Here is a 21,295-nt window from a genome sequence, read left to right as displayed (position 1 = left end):
CCCGTCCACACACAGCAGCCTTCACATGCTGCGTCACGTGACATGCTTCGTGAGGTGACGCAGCTTGTGGAGGTTGCTGTGTATGGACGGGTTACTCTTGTAACTGAAATTGCAGGTCTGAAGATGGTTCTAGAGGAACCGAACCCTGTCATGTGAATGAACATTTTTTTGAAAATCAAGACGGATTGTAAATAACAGTGGAACATCTCAAGACGGTAGCTGTTTGCCGAAACCAGTAATGTGAATATTTTGTACATTTTAAGCTATCGTTAACGTGACACACTATTATACAAACATTTACAAAGGTCATATACTTCCAGCTGACATTAGGGCAATTTTCAAAATTTCGTGTGATCGACGAACGTCGTACTTCATACAGTAGGCCATTTTCTTTCCAGAAGGTATGTTTTGTTGTACGTATGTGGCACAGCGTTTTTTCCTGAGGAACTGCGTCTGTTAATGTTAAGGAGCTCTAGTCAGAAATTATAATATATTGGTGTCTTTCTTCGAAGAAAGTTTTATCTCATCATTGCCCTTCGTTACTGGCGATAGAGCGTCCACAGTGTTTGTTTCCATACCGGCGTGTAAGGTGCTTTAAAAAAAAGGCGGACCACGAGCTGTAAAGTTAAAATCGCTTAATTGATCGTCTAAGAAAGAAGCTGGAGTCCCTACATGAGCGCCGAGAACTCATATTTGCTGTTAGAAGGACATAGGCGCACATCCATGTTACGACAGAGCGGGCGTGTGCAATGCACCGTACTCAGTGGCGCTGGAAACAGAGGAGACTTCGAAAGAAGCTCAAGGGGATTTATGCGTTATCTTATAGCGGAAGGAGTGTGGAGAAAGGAAATTAATCTAAAATGGCACACGTGCACAGAGAGCACTGTCTGTTTGTTGCTGTTCCGATGCTCAACCCGAACTCTGGAGCAACAGTCGCCACCGTAACTAACCGGTGTTTGATAATAAAGGCATCCACCGGCTGGACAATGGTACCAGTAATGTTATGTATCGATCCAGATCATGCGTCGTCGGCTAAAGACATCCGTCTTTCCTTGAATCGGTTGTGCCACGCCTTGGCAGTTACAGCGGATAAGCGGTGCTCTTCATTTACTTGTGCCATTCTTCGAGGGATGTCTGTTTCCTGCTCTCCTTTGGATGTCAGGAGACGCGCTGCAGCCCTTTGCTCTTCTTCTGAAGCCACCATTCCACTGTTTACAGCTCGACTGAGTACAGTGGACGTTCGACGTTTGTGAGGGCTCACTTTGTCGTCTCGAGGGTGTGCGTCCGTGTCCGACCACGGGCGAGTTTGGGGACTCACCGCTCTTACAGGAACCACACCTCCTTCTTGTTCCGTATGCAGTCACAGTACGAGCCCTTCCTCGGTTTCCATTTCACAACCTTTGCCTGGTTTCTTTGTTTCTGAACGCTCTTTACATAGACTAATCGAACGCTGTTTTGCCTCCCTAATGCGGTAGCCTCTTTTTCGCAGTTTGTAACATGTTTCTCGAAATCGATTTTTTTTTTGGTCCACTCATTCCCTTAACGCGATCAAGACGGTCTCATAGCGGACACGTTTGAGCTTTCTTCGCTTTACTGTCAGTATTTTGTTCTGTCGTTATTTTGTTCTGTCCTGTGTCCTACAGGTGAGCCCTTGGAACTGCTGGACTTCAAGAACTGGCTGCCAGGCCACCCGCAGCGGTCGCGGGATACTCGGCGGTGCGTCTGCATGGAGACCAGGGGCGTCCTCAAGGTCTGCGACTGCGAGCTGCCGCTGCCCTTCTTCTGCGAGATACACTTTTGACCCACGGCTCTGCCGCTGTTGCTTCTGCTATTGTGTCCTGAAGATGCGTTGTTCTACGTACTTTAAACTATCAGGAAACACTAGTTTTGTACTCCATGACTGAGGAGGGAGATATTAAGCTTCTATTCACAGAGAAAGTTCATTCCAACACTTTCAATTACCAGTAATGTTACTGTACGAAGCTGTAATAAACAGATGTTCACAATACGAACATATATTTTTTTCTGATAATTTCTTTAATATGAAGATGTTATCACAGAAGAGACATCCCTCTCAATGATTTATCCTTACCTTTTAACGATTTGAAGTACTCTAGTTTACTTTTTCAAAAGCTACACAATGCAGAAAAAATTATATACCTTGATACAAAAATCTGTTAGTAAACAACAGAAAAAAATTGATGAAATTTGCTGTCATTAAACGAAATAAATTTGTGTTCTATAGTCTAGTATTACTAGCAATTCTATATTGGACAGTTAACCGTAATTTGCTCCAAAGTCCAGGAATAATCGATATTTGGTCTCTTTCTCTTGGGGAGAAGTACAAGACTATTTAAGAAGAAGAACAGGTTTTAATGTTCATGATTAAAGTTAGAAACCGCGACTGTAACGTCACTGTATAGAAACAGGTTCAATGATTCCACCAAATGTCACGCGAAACGTGAAGGGCTCGACAAATATCAAAACTTTAGAACATTTCGCATCTCAAACAAATCTGCTGGTCAAGAGTTACTGAGTTCTGAGGTACAACAAGTAATATAGGACTGATCTTAATGAGTGGAAGGCTGAGATGGGAAAGTGGCTTTGTCTTTTATGAATGCATAATATTCATGTGCCTGTGGTCCGTCGTTCCAGCATCTTCGAATGAGAGGCCCTGTAATGCGAACTCCGTGCGAAATTGAGATAGGAAGTCATCTTGCGTGTAGATGAAGTCGTTCGAACTGTTGAATATTCAAGAAAAGGCACGCAGATGTTCAGTTAACAAAATTATTTCTGATAAGTAAAAATCGATAATCTCCGTGTGTTCAGAGTGTTAACAAGAAATAGAGAAGATAGTAACCTTTGTCGAATCTCTCATGTTCGAAAGCCAACCCCTCCCCAGTTAGTAATATTATATTGAACATCTTTATGGTAAAGTATTGACTTATCTTAAAATAGTAATCTTACATAAAACTACCCTCTTCGATTTTTTCTTAACATGTCATCCAGAATTCTAATCATACGTTGAGTTCATCCCATTCGCGTTTAACTAAACATCGTGTACGTATAGGAGTATATTTGAAATACAGTCTCGTAGGAAAAATGTTAGAAAGCTACACTTCTTGCGGGCACCTGGGAGGAATGTCAAGAATCGTTATTTCTTGCAATCTTTCAAGTGACTGGCAGGGGTCTGTGCAGTCACAGTCATAACTGAAACTGAGTCGAGACCCCTAAACAGCGCCGCAAATTGAAGTAGCGCTGTCGAGTCTCTAAAATGACGCACTCATAATCCACGGATAAGTCTCTAGAAAACTCATGAAGCAATGTCTGCATTTAGGAATATCTTGCAACTTTCTACGTACCTCAGCGATTAACAAGGTAACAGATTTACTCTTATTTTGCTGTTGAAAAACAAAGAAATACGAGTCAGCTAATTTCTTGTTGGTTGAAGAAAGTGTTATTCGCATATAATTCTTCCTAAAGCTTACTAGTCTAAGAACAACATGAAGAAGATCGCAAGGTTTAGCTCTTCATCCGACGGATTCATCAAACTACGAAACTATGTTTAACGTACTGCTCTAATTAGTTAAATAAAAAAGATGCCACCACCTTCTCTCGCGAGGTGGTTGTGACATAATTCGCACGTGTCCATTATTGAACATCAATAGGTCTGAGTTAAACTGTTATCTGAGACAGCAGGAGAGTTTGCTTGCTAGCCCGTTATGACTGCGTAATAATCGTCTTATTCGGATAGAAGAGCGGAGTGAAAAGGACAATTGCTCCAAATCTACATCTACATGGATACTCTGCAAATCACATTCAAGTGCGTGACAGAGCTTTCATCGAACCACTTTCACAATTCTCTATTATTCCAACCTCGTATACCGGGTGGAAAGAATGAACACCTATATCTTTCGGTACGAGCTCTGATTTTCCTTATTTTATGGTAGTGATCGTTCCTCACTGTAAAGGTCGATGTCAAGGAAATATTTTCGCATTAGAAGAAGAAAGTTGGTGATTGGAATTTCGTGAGAAGATTCCGTTGCAACGAAAAACGCCTTTCTTTAATGATGTCCAGCCCAAATCCTTATCATTTCTGTGACACTCTCTCCCATATTTCGAGATAATACAAAACGTGCTGCCTTTCTTTGAACTTTTTCAATGTACTCCAACAGTCCTATCTGGTAAGGATCCCACACAGCGTAGCAGTATTCTAAAAGAGGACGGACAAGCGTATTGTAGGCAGTCTCCTTGGTAGGTCTGTTACATTTTCTAAGTCTCCTGCCAATAAAACGCAGTCTTTAGTTAGCGTTCCGCACAACATTTTCTGTGTGTTCCATCCAATTTTAGTTGTTCGTAATCGTAATACCTAGGTATTTAGTTGAATTTACGGGATTTAGATTAGACTGATTTACCGTGTAACCGAAGTTTAACGAGTTCCTTTTAGCATTCATGTAGATGACGTCACACTTTTCGATATTCAGCGTCAATTGCCACTTTTCACACCATTCAGATATCTTTTCTAAATCGTTTTGTAGTTTGTTTTGATCTTCTGATGAGTTCATTAGTCGAAAAACGACAGCAACATCTGCAAACAACAGAAGACGGCTGCTCAGATTATCTTCCAAATCGTTTATATAGATAAGGAACAGCAAAGGCCCTATAGCACTACCTTGGGGAACGCCAGAAATCACGTCTGTTTTACTCGATGACTTCCTTCAATTACTACTACCTGTGACCTCTCTGAGAGAAAACACAAATCCAGTCACATAACTGAGACGATATTCCATAAGAACGCAATTTCACTACGAGCCGCTTGTGTGGTACAGCGTCAAAAGCCTTCAGGAAATTCAGAAATACGGAATCGATCTGAAATGTCTTTTCAGTATCACTCAACACTTCATGTGAATAAAGAGCTAGTTGTGTTTCACAGGAAAGGTGTATTCTAAACCCATGTTGACTGTGTGTCAATAGACAGTTTTTTTCGAGGTAATTCATAAATTTCGAAAAAGTATATGTTCTAAGATCCTGTTACATATCGACGTTAACGATATGGGCCTGTAATTTAGTGGATTACTCCTACTAACTTTCTTGAATATTGGTGTGACCAGTGCAACTTTCCAGTCTTTGAGTACGTACTTTCGTCGAGCGAACGGTTGTATATGATTGTTAAGTATGGAGCTAATGCATCAGCATACTCCGAAAGGAACGTAATTGGTATACAGTCTGGACCAGAAGAGTTGCTTTTATTACGTGATTTAAGTTGATTCACTACTGCCAGTATATTTACTACTACGTTACTCATGATGGCAGCTGTTCTCGATTCTAATTCTGGAATATTTACTTCATCTTTTTTGTGAAGGCGTTTCGGAAGGATGTGTTTAGTAACTCTGCTGTGGCAGCACTGTCTTCGATAGTATCTCCATTGCTGAGTGGCAGTTTATTTTTCATTTCCTGTTATCATAGTTGATCACAGAGCTCCTATTGCTGTGTATCGTGAGTCTGACCAGTTGGAGTTTGTATGCAGCATATTGACAATGACGATCGAATTTATGTACGTCGTTTATCGACAAGTTTACTCAACTGCTGGGATCAGGATTCGTTACTTGTTTTAGCCGTAAAGACACAAGACGAAAATAAATCTTCATTTTCACTTCGAAGATACTAAATAATAAGGAAAGTAACGGAGATTAGTCTTTGCTATTACATTGACGAATGTATCATTAAAGTTGTAGCACATTCTACGGCTGGCGAAAGGAATGTGACGTGCCTTTCATACTACCGATCCTAGTATTTTCCTTAAGCCGGCCGCGGGTGGCTATTGGTTCTAGGCGCTTCAGTCCGGAACCGCGCGAATGCTACGGTTGCTGCTTAGAATCCTGTTCGGGCATGGGTGTGCGTGATGTCCTTATGTTAGTTAGGTTTAAGTAGCTCTACGCTCTAGGTGACTGATGACCTCAGATGTTAACTCCCGTAGTGCTCAGAGCCATTTGAACCATTTGCCTTAAGCGATTCATAAAAACTACGGCTGGAAATAGGAAAAGAAAAAGAGTTGAATACGAAACAGCAGGAAGGGAGTTACTGTGAATCACAGGTACATCTACATTTATACCCCGCAAACCACCCAACGGTGTGTGGCGGAAGGCACTTTACGTTCCAGTCGCGTATGGTTCGCGGGAAGGACTACTGCCAGGAAGCCTCCGTGCGCGCTCGAATCTCTGTAATTTTACATTCGTGATCTCCTCGGGAGGTATATGTCGGGGGAAACAATATATTCGATACCTCATCCAGCAACGCACCCTCTCGAAACCTGGACAGCAAGCTACACCGCCATGCAGAGCGCCTCTCTGGCAGAGTCTGCCACTTAAGTTTGCTAAACATCTCCGTAACGCTATCACGCTTACCAAATAACTCAGTGACGAAACACGCCGCTCTTCTTTGGATCTTCTCTATCTCCTCCGTCAACCCGACCTGGTACGGACCTCACACTGATGAGCAATACTCAAGTACAGGTCGAACGAGTAGTTTGTAAGCCACCTCCTTTGTTGACGGACTACATTTTCTAAGGACTCTCCCAATGAATCTCAACCTGGTACCCGCCTTACCAACAATTAATTTTGTATGATCTTTCCACTTAGAATCAACCCCTGAGCCAGAATTCGTTAATATCAACCGTGAAGAGTGAAAGAGGAAGTTAGACACTTTTATAAATTCGGTTTATGTGTTTTGCAATAAGAAGTGTATGGAAGCTCACGTCATCATATGAGAAAGCAGCTGGTAATGGAAGAGCCCAGGGCCTAGTCACGCGATGCTGGCAGGCAGCCGGTGGGGGATGCAGTCAGGTCTGCACTCTGCTCACCCTAGGGCCGGAGCCGCGGCGGCCGGCCACATTAGCAGTGCGGCTGCTCCGGGCCGGCCGTGGCGCCAACGAGCGCACCGACCCCTCCGATTAGCGTCGTTACATTCTCATTAGGGTGCGCGCTGCCGGTGCAGCCTGCGTCTGCGGCGCAGCCCGCCCCTACGACCGCGTCGTCTGCACCGACCTGACCCGGCGCTAGCGTGTGTCCTGCAAGCGCCGACCTAATGACACGCAAGCGGGGAGGAGGGAGTCCACTCGGCCACAAAATGGTGATTCTCACCATTAAATGCGAACATTTTAGTTTAGGCTGTACCGTGACTGATATTGACATTAAATGAAACAACAAGTTTACTGTTACCAGTCACCATATTTGTTTACAAATGTTACAGTATACATGTGATGTGTTACGAGAGCGAAAGGAACCTGTGACCACTGGAGGCAGTGCCACAAGTTCCTCCAAAAAATAGTAACACAACACACACACAAATGTCGTACTAGCTAAAGTAAATCCACCCAACGATGGAGGTTTAAACCTTTGAAACGCGTCGTGGAAATAAATAAAGCGGTGACTGGTAACAGTAAACTTGTTGTTTCATTTTATATTTCCCACCATATTTGGTTCCCTTCACTGCAGGTCACACACCGATACAAAAGGCGGTCAGAAACATTCCGAAAAGCTTGTGACGGTGTTGAAGGGGAGGTTGGACTGAGAAACAGTTGTTGAGAAAAAACATTCGATACCTTGCCCGTTTTGCGAGTTATTTGACTTTGAAGTTAGCTAATCAGATCATCGGGCGCGCAGATTCAAGCAGCCTGCCTCAGACAGCGTCGCCGGACATGTTCTTGGTTTCACTCCGAACAAACGTAGCTTTTGCTCACAGCCGGCCGCTGATGGCGGGCGGTTCCAGGTGCATCAGTCCGGAACCGCGCTGCTGCTAAGGTCGCAGGTTCGAATCCTGCCTCGGGCATGGAAGTGTGTGACGTCCTTAGGTTAGTTATCGTGACAAGAAACACCTACAGCTGTCCTTATGATATGATTTTATTTTGTGTCTACCAGTTTCGACGCTTCATTGCGTCAACTTCAGGCTGTTTTGATGCGGTAGAGGCTGTTACGATCCCCATGTATAACCCATCAGTTGCGAGCATTACTGGATTCACAGATAACGTGTCAGCACTCCAACCATCAACTGTCAACCTGCCAAGTTGATGGTTGGAGTGCTGACACATTTCCTGCGAATCCAGTAATGCGGGCAACTGATGGGTTATTCATGGGGATCGTATCAACTTGTAATGCCGCGCGGGGCTAGCCGAGAGGTCTAGGGCGCTGCAGTTATGGACTGTGCGGCTGATCCCGGCGGAGGTTGGAGTCCTCCCTCGGGCAAGGGTGTGTGTTTGTCCTTAGGATAATTTAGGTTAAGTAGTGTGTAAGCTCAGGGACTGATGACCTTAGCAGTTAAGTCCCGTAAGATTCAAACACATCTGAACATCAACCTGTACCGCATCAAAACAGCCTAAAGATTACGCAATGAAGCGTTGAAACTGGTAGAGACAAAATAAATCATAAGGACGGATGTAGGTGTTTTTATTTTTGTCACGATAGTAAAGGGCCGTCGTGCCAGAGACGTCTTGCTAAATGGATGGAGATACAAAAGCTTAGGTTGGTTAGGTTGGTTTAAGTAGTTCTATGTCTAGGGGACTGATGATCTCAAATTTTAAGTGCCATTGTGCTTAGAGCAATTTGAACCATTTTTCGATCACTTAGAGTAAATTTATTACTTCCAAGAAAGGCACATCTGTAAATAGTAATCTGCATAGAACAAGTAGTAACTCAGGGAGCTACACATGTCTGTGCATTACCGCATTTTAGTGCGTGAAAGTGCTTCAAATTGCGCACACAACGACCGTATTAGCTAACTCCATTGATAAATACGAGGGTGAGTCAAATTAAAACCTTAAATTTTTTAAAAGTATTATACTGTGCAGAAGTGGTACAAAGCTGTTTCACTTTTCAACATAATCAACCCCACGCTCAATACAAGTCCTCCAGCACTTACAAAGTGCATAAATTCCTTTAGAAAAAAATTCTTTTGGTAGTCCGCACAACCACTCATACACCGAGTGGCGTACCTCTGCATCAGTACTGAACTTCTTTCCTCCCATTGTGGCTTTGGGTGGTCCAAACATATGGAAATCACTTGGAGCAAACTGTGGTGAGTATGGTGGATGAGGAAGACACTCAAAATGCAGGTCTGTGATTGTTGCAACTGTTGTACGGGCAGTGTGGGGCCTTGAATAGACATGTTGCAAAAGGACACCTGCTGACAGCAACCTGCATAAACATGCTTCAATGTCATTCAGTGTCACTCGGGGGTTTTCCTTCACTATGGCTTCAACTGCTACAATGTTCTGTGGAGTTACAACTCGTTGTGCCTGACCAGGACGACGAGCATCTTCCACTGAAGTCACACCATTTGCGAACTTCCTACTCCATTCGTAGACTTGCTGCTGTGACAAACATACATCACCGTACTGAACCTCCATTCGTCGATGGATTTCGATAGGTTGCACACCCTCACTACGCAAAAACCGAATAAGAACGTTGTTCTACCCTGGCGCAAGTCGCAAGTGGGGCGCCCATCTTTATACTGACACTGCGACGGTATGTGTGCATCTGCACTATGCTGCCACCTACAGGCTATTCTGCACGCTGTTTGTAGCACGCTTAACAACTTACAGCATATCAGCGCGAAATTTAGATTTGTTATTACAAATTTAAGGTTTTCATTTGACTCACTCCCGTAACTCGGAAATGCCGCTACGTATCGAAGTTTTTTTCTTAATAATCATTTCCAGCGCAAACTCCCAAGATGGTTTCTGACTACCCCGTGCAGGCAGGAACCCCTATGGAATGTTAGACGTCAGCTAACTCCGAGAACAACTTCCATTTCAGATGGATTTTTATATTCAGATCAGTTCTTAGGTGCCATGATTCATGTAAATCTTTGTTCAGTTATCAGTACTTCACAAACGATGTGACTACCACTAAAGGTTAAGCATACATCTTATCAAAAGTATCCAGAGACCTATTAGCGGACATTGATTTGGGGGCGCCCAGCCTTCACCTTTCTTACGGCATGAACTGCGCTGCGGGCACTTTCAACGAGGTGTGTGAATATCTAAGGAGGAATGCAGCCATTCTTCCTCAAAAGACGAAACCACAGAAGACAGTGAAGTAGAGCGGTGGGCTGTCGAGCGACGTCCATGATGTAACGCACGACAAATGTGTTCCATTGGATTCGGGTCCGACTCGGGGCAGGCGACTACACTTCACGAATGTCACTTCCCACAAACGATCGCCTGTCAGATGCTGCTTCATGACCGTGTGCATTGTCATGCCTATACAAACCATCAGCGCCTCCGAACTGTTCGACTGTTAAACACAGCCCAAAATTCTGTAAAATGTATTCATTATTCTGCGTTTAGTGTTTTCTTAAGCTCAATAAGGGGGCCACAACCTAACCACTAAAAATACCCTTATAGTCTAACACGTAATTCCGTGTACTTCAGGGCTGGAACTGCATATGATGCATGTCAGGTTCTCCATGCATTCGCTGATCCAAACCCTTCCATAGGACTGCCACAGTCTATAGACTCATTCATCGCTCCGAATCACTCATTTCCAGTCATCCACTGCCAGTGGTGTCGAATAACCAGTTCACGTTCCAAGTCGCTGACCTCTCTTGATCGACCCATTCTGCACTTGCTGCTTCTCTGCTGACAACGCCAAATTCCCCACCTCTTTTATACCGGGGCGTCCACCACTCCTGACACGTACTGGTCAGTTCCGCATTACATGGTCCCCGGATACTTCCGATCAGATAATCAAACTATGTGGCTTTGTTTCAGTCTGATACTCATGATTTATTATTTTTATATCAACGAAGTTCCCTCATAATTTGAATTTCGGTGGAATTGGACCTGTTTAATATGCCATTGTTTGATTGGTACCGTCTGTTACCGTCTCGATACACTTTTCCCGGGCATTTCTGCAGGTCTCAGTTTTCCCTTCCATTTTCTCTTTACAAGAGTTATGAACACATACCATCATACAACTCAGTGTCGTGACAGTACTTGAGAATCTGTAACAGTACGTAACGTACCTGACGCCATTTAACATTGTTATGTGATAAAAGTTTTAGTAAAGGATATTATCGGCAACCCATTCCGTATATGAATAGCGTGAACATACTGGTCGAGAGACAGTAAATGGAGTAAATCTATAATCATGTTTCAGATATGTAAATCACTTAACTATGTAAAACTGCGTCCGTTGCAAGTCACTAGCCTTTCAACGTCCATGACTGAGCTGTATTACGGAATCCTCCGGCCACAGCTCTCTCGAGTCCTGTTGGTGGATGGCATGGTGGTTTTGCAATCTGGGACTTCGGGTGGTTTCCCTGAGACAGCCGGAAAAATGTCCACTCGTTATGGAAGTACACTTTGTGAGGCTTCGCTCCAGGTCAGTTACGGAGTCATAAATCTATCACTCAATTTTTTCGGAGCACCAGTTAAAATAACGTCTCATTTTTCAAAGCCACCGAGTTTATTTTTCAGTCTAATATGTTCAGAAATTCCTACCACTTACTTACCACATTATAACTGGAATAAAAACTGACTGCCCAAGCTAACAACTACTAATTTCGTTTTACGAGAATGAATGTGAATTTTTGGATATAGTTCTACAGCAGTATGTACGCAGAGTTTACAGTTTCTTAATTCCAATTCTTGTTCTTCGGGCCTTTTTCGGTATTGCTGCGTTTTTGTGCATTTAATTTTAGCTTTCCTTACTTCTTTGCCAATTGTGAGCACCTATGTATGCAGCCTTTCAATCGTTGCTGTTTTTCCTGAAACCGAATTTTTTACCAGTGAGCTTTCCGGCTAGGTAAACACGCCACCAGAAAAATATATAATAGATCTTCTGAGACACATACCCATGGGTTAGGAAACGTGTTAACAATGGTGGACGATAATCGTGAGAGCGCGAAGCTTTGAATAACAGCATAGCTTCCGAATGATGATCTACATGCCTAAAATTGTCTGATATATGTAGGAAATGCAGTTATGACAAGAAATATTTACACCGCTTAAACACATTTGGACAGGAGTTGGAGGATAGGGTTCTGTTCGCAGAGAATGAGAGAAAGACTGCCACTAGCTAGGAAGGGAAACAAACAATATATCAAGAAAGACAAAGAACAGGACTCGAATTCTGGTGTTCTACACGGATTAATTGTGTCAGAGGGACGAAATTCGGCCACTCGCTAGTAACGGAAACAAACAATATATCAAGAAAGACAAAGAAATGGACATGAATTCCGGTTTGCCACACGGATTCATTGTGTCATAGGGGCGAAATACGGTTAAAATTCCATCAGCTGATTATTCGTTCCTTCCAGTAATGCATCACCATGGTTCCAACTGAAATTACGCCGCTCAGAAGTTTGAAGTCATAACTTCTCGTTTTTGTGCTAATTGTAAAAATCGGAAAATTGTAAGGAAATATGCATACGGCCATACTGAAATTAGGATGTCAACGTTAGGGGAAGCACAAGGAGAGCTTGGTGCGTGACTGCTACAGCACTGATCGGAGAACCCGAGGGCGACACAAAGGGAATAAATCCCGCTATCTGCGCCAAGTGACGCAGCGACACATCCCGTATCTGCCAGTGGGAAAAGTGCAGCGGCGATACAGGAAACCCATTACCGGGAGCTTCAATAGCCAATAAACCATTCGCCATCACACTAAGCTCCCCAAATGGCTCCGTCATTGCTGTGATAACGACTTGAATGGCCCGCTCGTTGCCTCTACTGACGAACTGAACGTCCATCGATGATACAATCTAAAATGTACTGAATAACGGTGATGCAACAGTTCCCCAGTTCCGGGCTCTCACGATAAGTTCAGCAACACGAATGTACAGCAGCGTTGCAATGAAACGAATGAGCATGTAGAATCTTTGGTGTACGGCAAGACCATTTGATACTATTCCTGCAAGTCACATATTAGTGAAGCAGGGATTATCAGAGCAAAATAAGTTTTATACTTGGAGTAAATGTGGCATCTCAGCCTCAATGAACAAAGCAAAAATAAATAACGTTAGTTCCGTGCCCTTGACTAAGGAATAAAACAAAAGTGAGTACACAATGATACAATTACAGGTAGAAGAAACGGTCAGAGTCCAAAAGTACCATTCGATGTGGCAGTGGGGTTCCGGAAGAATAAGCTGTAACATAAACCACTTCGATCCCGTGAAAGGAGAGCTATAAACATGAGTAAATATCAGACTAATTGAGTGGCCGTAACATAGAAAGTCACCCAGCATTACTAATTGATTCCTGATGACAATCAGTGTACCTTGTAGCGGCAACGGTTGATGTTTTCGGTAGTATCTAAATGTCACATCCAATACTATGCATTTCCTCAGTTTATATAAATTAAAGTTACTTTAAAGAAGCCTGTACTTCTGATTACAGAGCTGTCATAACAACAAAACGACCATATACAAGTTTTCTGAACCTAATCATATTTTAGTCAGTACAAGAGTGTTACTGATAACATTTCCAAACCTTGGATCCAGATTCTCTTACCGTGAATTTTGCCATACATATGTACTTTCCCATTTTGGTTATTTTCCTTGGACTCCAAAAATTGTGGAGATGCTTTTAAATTTACTTCAGGAGGGAAAAGATAACAGAAATATAGTTCAAAGAAATTATAATGTGGTGAGCTTGATGTATTGTCTCACAGTTCTTGACAGCATAATTGTAGAGTTGGAAATGTATTGCGGATTATTTTCAGTCTTGTTGTATATTTTAACCTTCCTGGTTAGTTTAACAACCTGTATGCTATTAGGAGATACTTTTTTAACTCCTTGTCAACTGCTATATAGAATATACTAAAACTCCGAAGTTACTTCATGGCATAATACAAAGGAATAACAACGTTTAATGTATAGATGTAATAAGGGAGACTGCGAATTATAGTCAGAAATATAAAGTGATTTTCCCTCGCTCAGTATCAGGACAGGAAAGGGATGGAGATTGCTAATGTTGCTATAAAGTTTCCTCTACAAGCACTGTACAGTGCCGTGTGAAATGCGCATGAATATTGTGGTTTCTAATTGAAAAAGCATTAAATAGTCTTCTATATGCACCTAACGTTGATCTCAGTCAAGTTATTCTGTGTTACCGTGATATAGAGCATCTAAAATTATTTATGATATCTACATTTTTTGGGGAAAACAATCCAGCTGCATTTCATAACAACGAAATTTACGTATTTTAACACTTGAATAAGATGCAACGAGCAGAAAAATGTTATTGGTGAATCACGTTATTGTTTTCACAAATCCTTCGCAATTCGATACTCACATATTGCACTGACTTGATTTGATTTGATATATTAACCAAGGGAGACTAAACAACAGTGGTCGTAGCCCCATGTTCCCCTCACCGAAAAAAAGTTTATACTGCTGTATTTCTCCATATCATTCAAGAAAAGTCAAATATACAATTAAGGGCATCGGATAATATATGTTGAAAAATAGCGTTCTGAGACTGCAGCGTAAAAGAAAATCTCCATTATTTTCTGTGCTAGACGATGTCCACTTTATTGTGCCTAGTTTCATAATTAACAACATAATTTCTATAATTCCTCATCTTAAGGAACGGAGGTGGAGTTATGAATATTTTATCTACAACCACTAATATCAGGAATATAATCTATGTCCGTAATATTAGTGATCGTATACTAAAATCTTTATCACGAAAACAATAATTAAAATACGAAGGCGTCCCTTTCCAATCGCCCATCTTACAGGAGTCATCATTTAAAGTGGAAGATCTCCGCCAGTAAATGGTGAAAATTTTGCTTACATGTTAGACGTGTGGCTAACTTGTTTTACGCATCACGATGTTCATTTGTTTCAGTGTGGCATCTGTAAGTTCTTTTCCAGCTTGTAGATAGAAGTTTGTTGTATTTGAAGTCGTGCTGTGACCTATGTTTTCCATGTAGCCGTATTTTGTCTTTCATAGTGCAATTCGCACACGAGAACAAAAAAACATACAGCATATAGTCAAGGTAATTGAAATAAAAATAGTAGTGTGTTATCAGAAATATTAGGTGCACGTGATTTTGTTTCTCCATCTAGTACGTGGAGAAAGAAGTTTCGCAATTTGAATGAAAACGTAAATAGGCCTACTCTAGAACCCCAATCGGCAAATAGTAGTAATGTAATTAATAGTATGAATCTACTTTTCTAAATAATAATACTAGCAGTAAAAACTGTTCAGCTCCAAATTCTTGGAATATGACAGATGATAGAAGTCTCAAGTTTGGATTGTGTAGTAAGTTGGTGATCCATTTAAAATAAGAACTTCAGAGCCTGCAAGACACAGATACTGTCATATAAATTTAAGAATTGTGACATGAGGTGCGTTGACAATGGACAGCGTAGTGCGGAACTCTTGTGTAGAATTCTGGGTTTCCCATCATCCTTACTATAATTTAAAAAAAATTTTAAGGTAAGTGAAGGTAGTATAAGAAATTCTGCATAAGAAGACGTGTCGATGGGACCCTGCAGAAATGTAGCCATCCCTCTCATCATGGCGTTGTTGAAGCCACATAATTTGATGCCGGTAGAGGTCTTGGAAAACAACTGTCAAGGTTGTAGTAATGAAGTAATCATAAATGTGACAGAAAACTTGTTGGGTTTAGTGGAGATATGGGGCTCCAGGACGCTGTGGAAATTTTCAGACGATTGGAGCATGTACGTGGTATACGTTATTGACAATACCTCGGTGATGGTGATTGCAAAGCTGACACAAAGGGGAATATGTCAAAGCCCTATGGTGATGGAGTCGAAAATGTAAAATTTGAAAGTCTAGAGCAAGCCCAAACATGAATGGCAATAAAGTTACTAAATCTGAAGACACAACTACTCAACCAAGAGTGCAAAATTTAGTGACAAAGACGTACTTAGTGGGGCAGGGCTACTTATAGACAAATAAATAAGTGCAGAAGCCATGGAAGTTCTAATATGGGCTTCCTTGTTGCAGAGATCTTTAGCGGATGCAAAACCTCAAGATACTCTACGAATTAAAGGAAGTGAATTTTGGTGTGGTTTTCAGTGAACAACTGTTGCTGGCGAAGCGTACAAGCATAATCACTCACATCAGTATGCTGGCTTTCAGACAATGAAACCTGCTTATAACGAACTGAGTGAAGAGAAGTTGCTGCAAAACTGTCTTCATGTGTGAATCCAGAGCGTGAGTGAAAGCTGTAACAACTGTATACGGCAGCGTCTACTGAGAAAACCACGCAGGCTGGAGTGTATGATCCAACTTTGTGCTTCTATAGTGGTACTATAAACAGGACAGAAGTTTCCTTTGAACTTAGAATAAAGTCAGGAACGAACACTACCAGAGTTCTTCGCTAGATTGATAAACAGCGAGTTTTCTATGCAGATCGAGCAGGAGAGGCTTTTTCCAAGGTGGTCGGAATTAAGGAAAGACTCTAATGAAGCCAAGAACGGCATCAGGTTCCCAATCAAATGTTCAAAGGTGTGTGAATTCCTAAAGGACAAAACTGCTGAGGTCATAAGTCCCTTGACTTACACTCTACTTAAACTAACTTATGCTAAGAACAACGCTCACACCAATGCCCGAGGGAAGACTCGAACCTCCGGCGGGAGGGGCAGCGCAACCCGTGACATGGCGCCACAAACGGTGAGGTCACTGCGCGAGGCTAGGTCAGAATCAAAATAACTATTAAACTGCAGTGATCTGATTGTTTTTGTTAGCAAAAACAATAAAAATATTTCTTTAAATGAATACTGCTAAAACCTACATTTTGTTGTTGTTTAGGGACGATATTCTTAGAAACCACACAACTATGATATTTGGCAAAATTATTTTAGACAATTCACACTATATCCTCCCCCCCCCCCCCCCCATCTCCCCACCCCAACTTTTATATTTTTTAAGTTCATACGTTAAGTATTGTATGATGCTTTGTGAGAGAAAAACAATAAAAACCTCAAATAGTTTATCAAATAAAAAATATTATAACGATGAACAATTTGTGCCGAAAACATTATTCTTTCCCTGCATCTCAAAGATATAATATACACTAACCATATTTTCATATAAATAGAATTAATACTTTTTGAAATAATGGTACCTAAAGAGGACTATATTTTTATCCCAAAAATTAATATATATATTAACTAATTACTTTTAGATTCTATATTCGACGATCAAGAACCATGTAAATTTTACGCAAATGTTGCATGAGATATATACTATGTGTATGAAAATATTTATTGAACTGAAGCGAGAATTTTAAGTGGTGCGAGGTTTACGTCCAAAACCGCAAGTACGTGTATCCTGTCCTGTTTCCTTAAACGGTAGCCTTTGTTAGATCTCTTGATCACAATCATTTCAGGATTTAGTTACCCAAATATTTTGTGTCTTGTGGCCTCAAGTGCTCCGCATTGCAAGTTTAAATATAGTGTGATTACATCTCACGTACCACATGGTCTGCATATACACTATTTCTCTCGCGTTGAAGTTCCCATTGGCCAGTCAGTAGGACTGCCATAAGTTTAACAGGCTCCATATTCAAGCCCAGGATTGTGTAACAACTCTTTAAATATGGTTTAACTGAAAAGGATGTTTGCGTAGTGGCGAACCTCAACTAATAAGCAATATAACTTATGACAATGGGCTATAAATACACTGCCATTTCTGAGAAGCGCAGCACCGAAAAGGAATTAACCGAATAACGCCATACGTGGAAGAAGTGCGACGGGTCTGCAAGTGATAAGTGTTACTGTTTGCAGCCAGAAGGGGTACACGTAGGCCAAGCAGAGCCCACTCATGTCGGTTCGACAGAGTCGGTGTTGCACCTAGTGTAGTCGGTGAAGAGCTGTCAGACAAGGTGGAAACAGTACAATGAGTACCAGAATGCCTCGTCGACGTCAAAGGGAGCCGTATAGGCATGTGAGCGACTTCTAAGGGGGCAGAATGATCGGTCTCCGGGAAACGGGGTTGTTATGCCGTGAAATTTCGGTTCGCACAGGGAATGCTGCGGCGACAGTGGTAAGTGTGTGGAAGCAGTGGATAGTGGACGGTCGTACGTAGCGCCAGGAACTGGACCACAGCAAGGGGTGACCGTCACTTTGTCCGCGTGTCCATTACGGATCGTTCAGCGTCACCCACAGTGTTGGCTTGTCGCTGCAGCAATATAACAGGTGTGAAGTTGTCTCTATCGACCGTTCGTCGCCGTCTGCTGCAGGTTGGACTGGTTGCACGCATGCCATTACGTCGGCTTCCATTGTCCTGAAACCACAGGCTCCTCCACTGCAATGGGCACTTGAACACCCTCACTGTGGTGCTGAGTGCTTGTCTTTTAGGATGAGTTCCGCTTCATCGTGTCCAACAGTGATGGCCGCATACGCTTCTGGTGGTACCGTGGTGAGCGCACCTACATTGTGGAGTGGCATAGCGTACAAATACCAGGTGTGATGGTTTGAAGCGCCATTGGTTACAGCAACCGATCTCACCTCGTACGTATCGTGGGAACTCTGAACAGCAACCGGTACCTAACGGAGGTTGTGGAGCCTGAGGTACTCCATCCGCTCCAGGCATTTCAACAGGCCACATTTCAACAGGACAATGCCAGGCCATATATTGCGAGGAATGTTCAGGCCTTCTTCGAAGATTGACGGGTACCATTGCCTCCCTGTCCTGCACGTTCGCCAGACATGTCGCTCATCGAACATGTCTGGGATATGGTTGGTCGGCACCTGGTACTTCACAGTCTTCCAGTAATTGGTGTCACGGATTTGTGGGCTCGGATACAAATTGCGCGGAGGGAAATCCCTCAGGAATGTATTCAGAACATTATTGATTCAATTCCACGGCGTACAGCAGTTGTAATTGCAGCGCATGGTGGCCACACGACACACTGAATAGTAGGGCTCAAAGGACATGTACAGACTTGAAAAGGTAATCATTTGTTACTTGTCATGAACCTAACCTGTGGTATTAAATAAATTGAATTCATGCCTTTCCTTCTTGGCTTTTAAATTTTCGCCGGCCTCGGTGGTCTAGCGGTTCTAGGCGCTCAGTCCGGAACCGCGCGACTGCTACGGTCGCAGGTTCGAATCCTGCCTCGGGCATGGATGTGTGTGGTGTCCTTTGGTTAGTTAGGTTTAAGTAGTTCTATGTTCTAGGGGACTTATGACCACAACAGTTGAGTCCCATAGTGCTCAAAGCCGTTTGAACCATTTTAAAATATCACAAACGATAGTGTAATTAATGACAATGGGTTGTAAAACAGTCAATAAAAGAAGCAAGTTCCTTAGGTCTTAATAATTTTCAAATTTCAAAACATAAACGAGAAGAGTCATTGAAAAACAGCACTTTACAAGAATGTCGAACTTTCGTGTATTGCCGGTTGATGTGGACTTTGCATATTTTAGTGGCATCTTCGTGGCCCAATTAAATTCGTCATCCAGGACAACGTTCTCCCCTCCCCTATATACTCCCTTCACAATTATGACACGCCACGCTTTTCATCTGAGAATACCTTTTATTCCACTGAAGCTAAAGAAACATATCGCCACATTGCAAAGCTGTCACAGACTACTGCTCCTGTTGCTGTTACCACAAAATTAAGTCTATGCCTAATCAGAGTTCTCTTAAAGGGGTAATAAAAATGTTTTACCTAATGAACATTCTTTTTTACATATTCTACTGTTTTGCGGTGTGTAACATTTGAGAGAATTGATTAGAAGACTAATGATATCTGTAATTACTAGCTTGCTCTGACAGGAAAATGACAACATTTACGCAAACAGGTTTCGATATTGTAATGGATGGCCCATTCATCAAAATACCTCCGTCTGAATTATTAACTGATACTAACAGATATGCGATCGAAAATCATGCTTTGCCATTATGTTTCGAAAGTGTTCACAGCAAACATAAACATAGCCAAAGCCTTGCAAACAAACAAAAATTACGCGAAGTGAAATGTAGGGTGAGGAGGGCTTTGCGAGAGGCTTTCAATGAATTCGAAAGTAAAGTTCTATGTACTGAATTGGCAGAAAATCGTAAGAAATTTTGGTCTTATTTCAAAGCGGTAGGTGGATCAAAACTCTGTGACCAAAATGGTACTGAAACAGAGGATGACCGACTAAAGGCCGAAATACTAAATGTCTTCTTCCAAAGCTGTTTCACAGAGGAAGACTGCACTGTGCTTCCTTTTCTAGATTGTCGCACAGTTGACAAAATGGTAGATATCGAAATAGACGACAGAGTGATAGAGAAACAATTAAAATCGCTCAAAAGAGGAAAGGCCGCTGGATCTGATAGGATACCAGTTCGATTTTACACAGAGTAAGCGAAGGAACTTGCCCCCTTCTTTCAGCAGAGTACCGTAAGTCTCTAGAAAAGCGTAGCGTTCCAAAGGTGTCGTCTTCATCATCATCATTCATCCCCATAACGGTCGGAGGAAGGCAATGGCGCGGTGCGGGTCTCCCGTCCCCGACGCTACTTGGAGTTTGGGACCTCATCATCATAATCATCTTCATACACACCAGGCATTGAAACTGGTGGAAGGAGTGACGGAGGTGGAAGTAGCAAATGATGGCGGCAATGCGAAGGCGGCGTCGACAGTGACGGTAACAAGTAAGGCAGTGTCGACTCAGCGGCGGCGGAAACTGGAGGTACCATCAAAAACGGCGGCGGTGGCGGCTAGGGCAGCAGCGATCCTTGAAGCAACGACTGCCAAACGATCAGCAGTCCCAGCAATTTTAGTGGCAGCTGCAGCGGTCGTTTGAATCGCATCAACTGCGAATTCCACTGCGTCAACAATCGGTGGTGGACTCCGCAACTGGCAAAGCCCATTAGTTATAACCTGACAGGCAGAAATTCTTCCCTTCCTTCATTCCCTTTCTTCGCACTCTCTCTCGTATCTCTCTCACTAAATCCTGTCGTGGACGCGAATCGTAGCGGTCCAATCCAGGTTCTCTCCTAAATTAACCGTAAACAGGTCATCCCCGTTTTCAAGAAGGAACGTCGAACAGATGTGCAGAACTACAGACCTATATCTCTAACGCCGATCAGTTGCATAATTTTGGAACACGTGTTATGTTCGAGTATAATGACTTTTCTGGAGACTAGAAACCTACTCTGTAGGAATCAGCATGGGTTTCGAAAAAGACGGTAGTGTGAAACTCAGCTCGCGCTATTCCTTCACGAGACTCAGAGGGCCATAGACACGGGTTCACAGGTAGATGCCGTGTTTCTTGACTTCCGCAAGTCGTTCGATACAGTTCCCCACAGTCGTGCAATGAACAAAGTAAGAGC

The 21,295-nt window shown here is 42.5% G+C and overlaps 1 protein-coding gene across 2 annotated transcripts in view; it reads left to right on the top strand.

Moving 5' to 3' along the window:
* Window positions 1–2,008, top strand: part of LOC126334703 (uncharacterized) — a 49,587-nt gene extending 47,579 nt beyond the window's left edge. For both annotated transcript variants that reach the window (XM_049997209.1, XM_049997208.1), the window contains exon 6: window positions 1,644–2,008. In XM_049997209.1, coding sequence (XP_049853166.1) covers window positions 1,644–1,801 — 158 coding nt within the window. In that variant the 3' untranslated portion in view covers window positions 1,802–2,008. The remainder of the gene's footprint in view (window positions 1–1,643) is intronic.
* The last annotated feature ends 19,287 nt before the right edge of the window (window positions 2,009–21,295 follow it).

Source organism: Schistocerca gregaria, chromosome 2 (assembly GCF_023897955.1).
Source record: "Schistocerca gregaria isolate iqSchGreg1 chromosome 2, iqSchGreg1.2, whole genome shotgun sequence".
Taxonomy (NCBI): domain Eukaryota; kingdom Metazoa; phylum Arthropoda; class Insecta; order Orthoptera; family Acrididae; genus Schistocerca; species Schistocerca gregaria.
The sequence above is the reverse complement of the archived record's forward strand: the minus strand, read 5'-3'. Positions and strand labels throughout refer to the sequence as shown.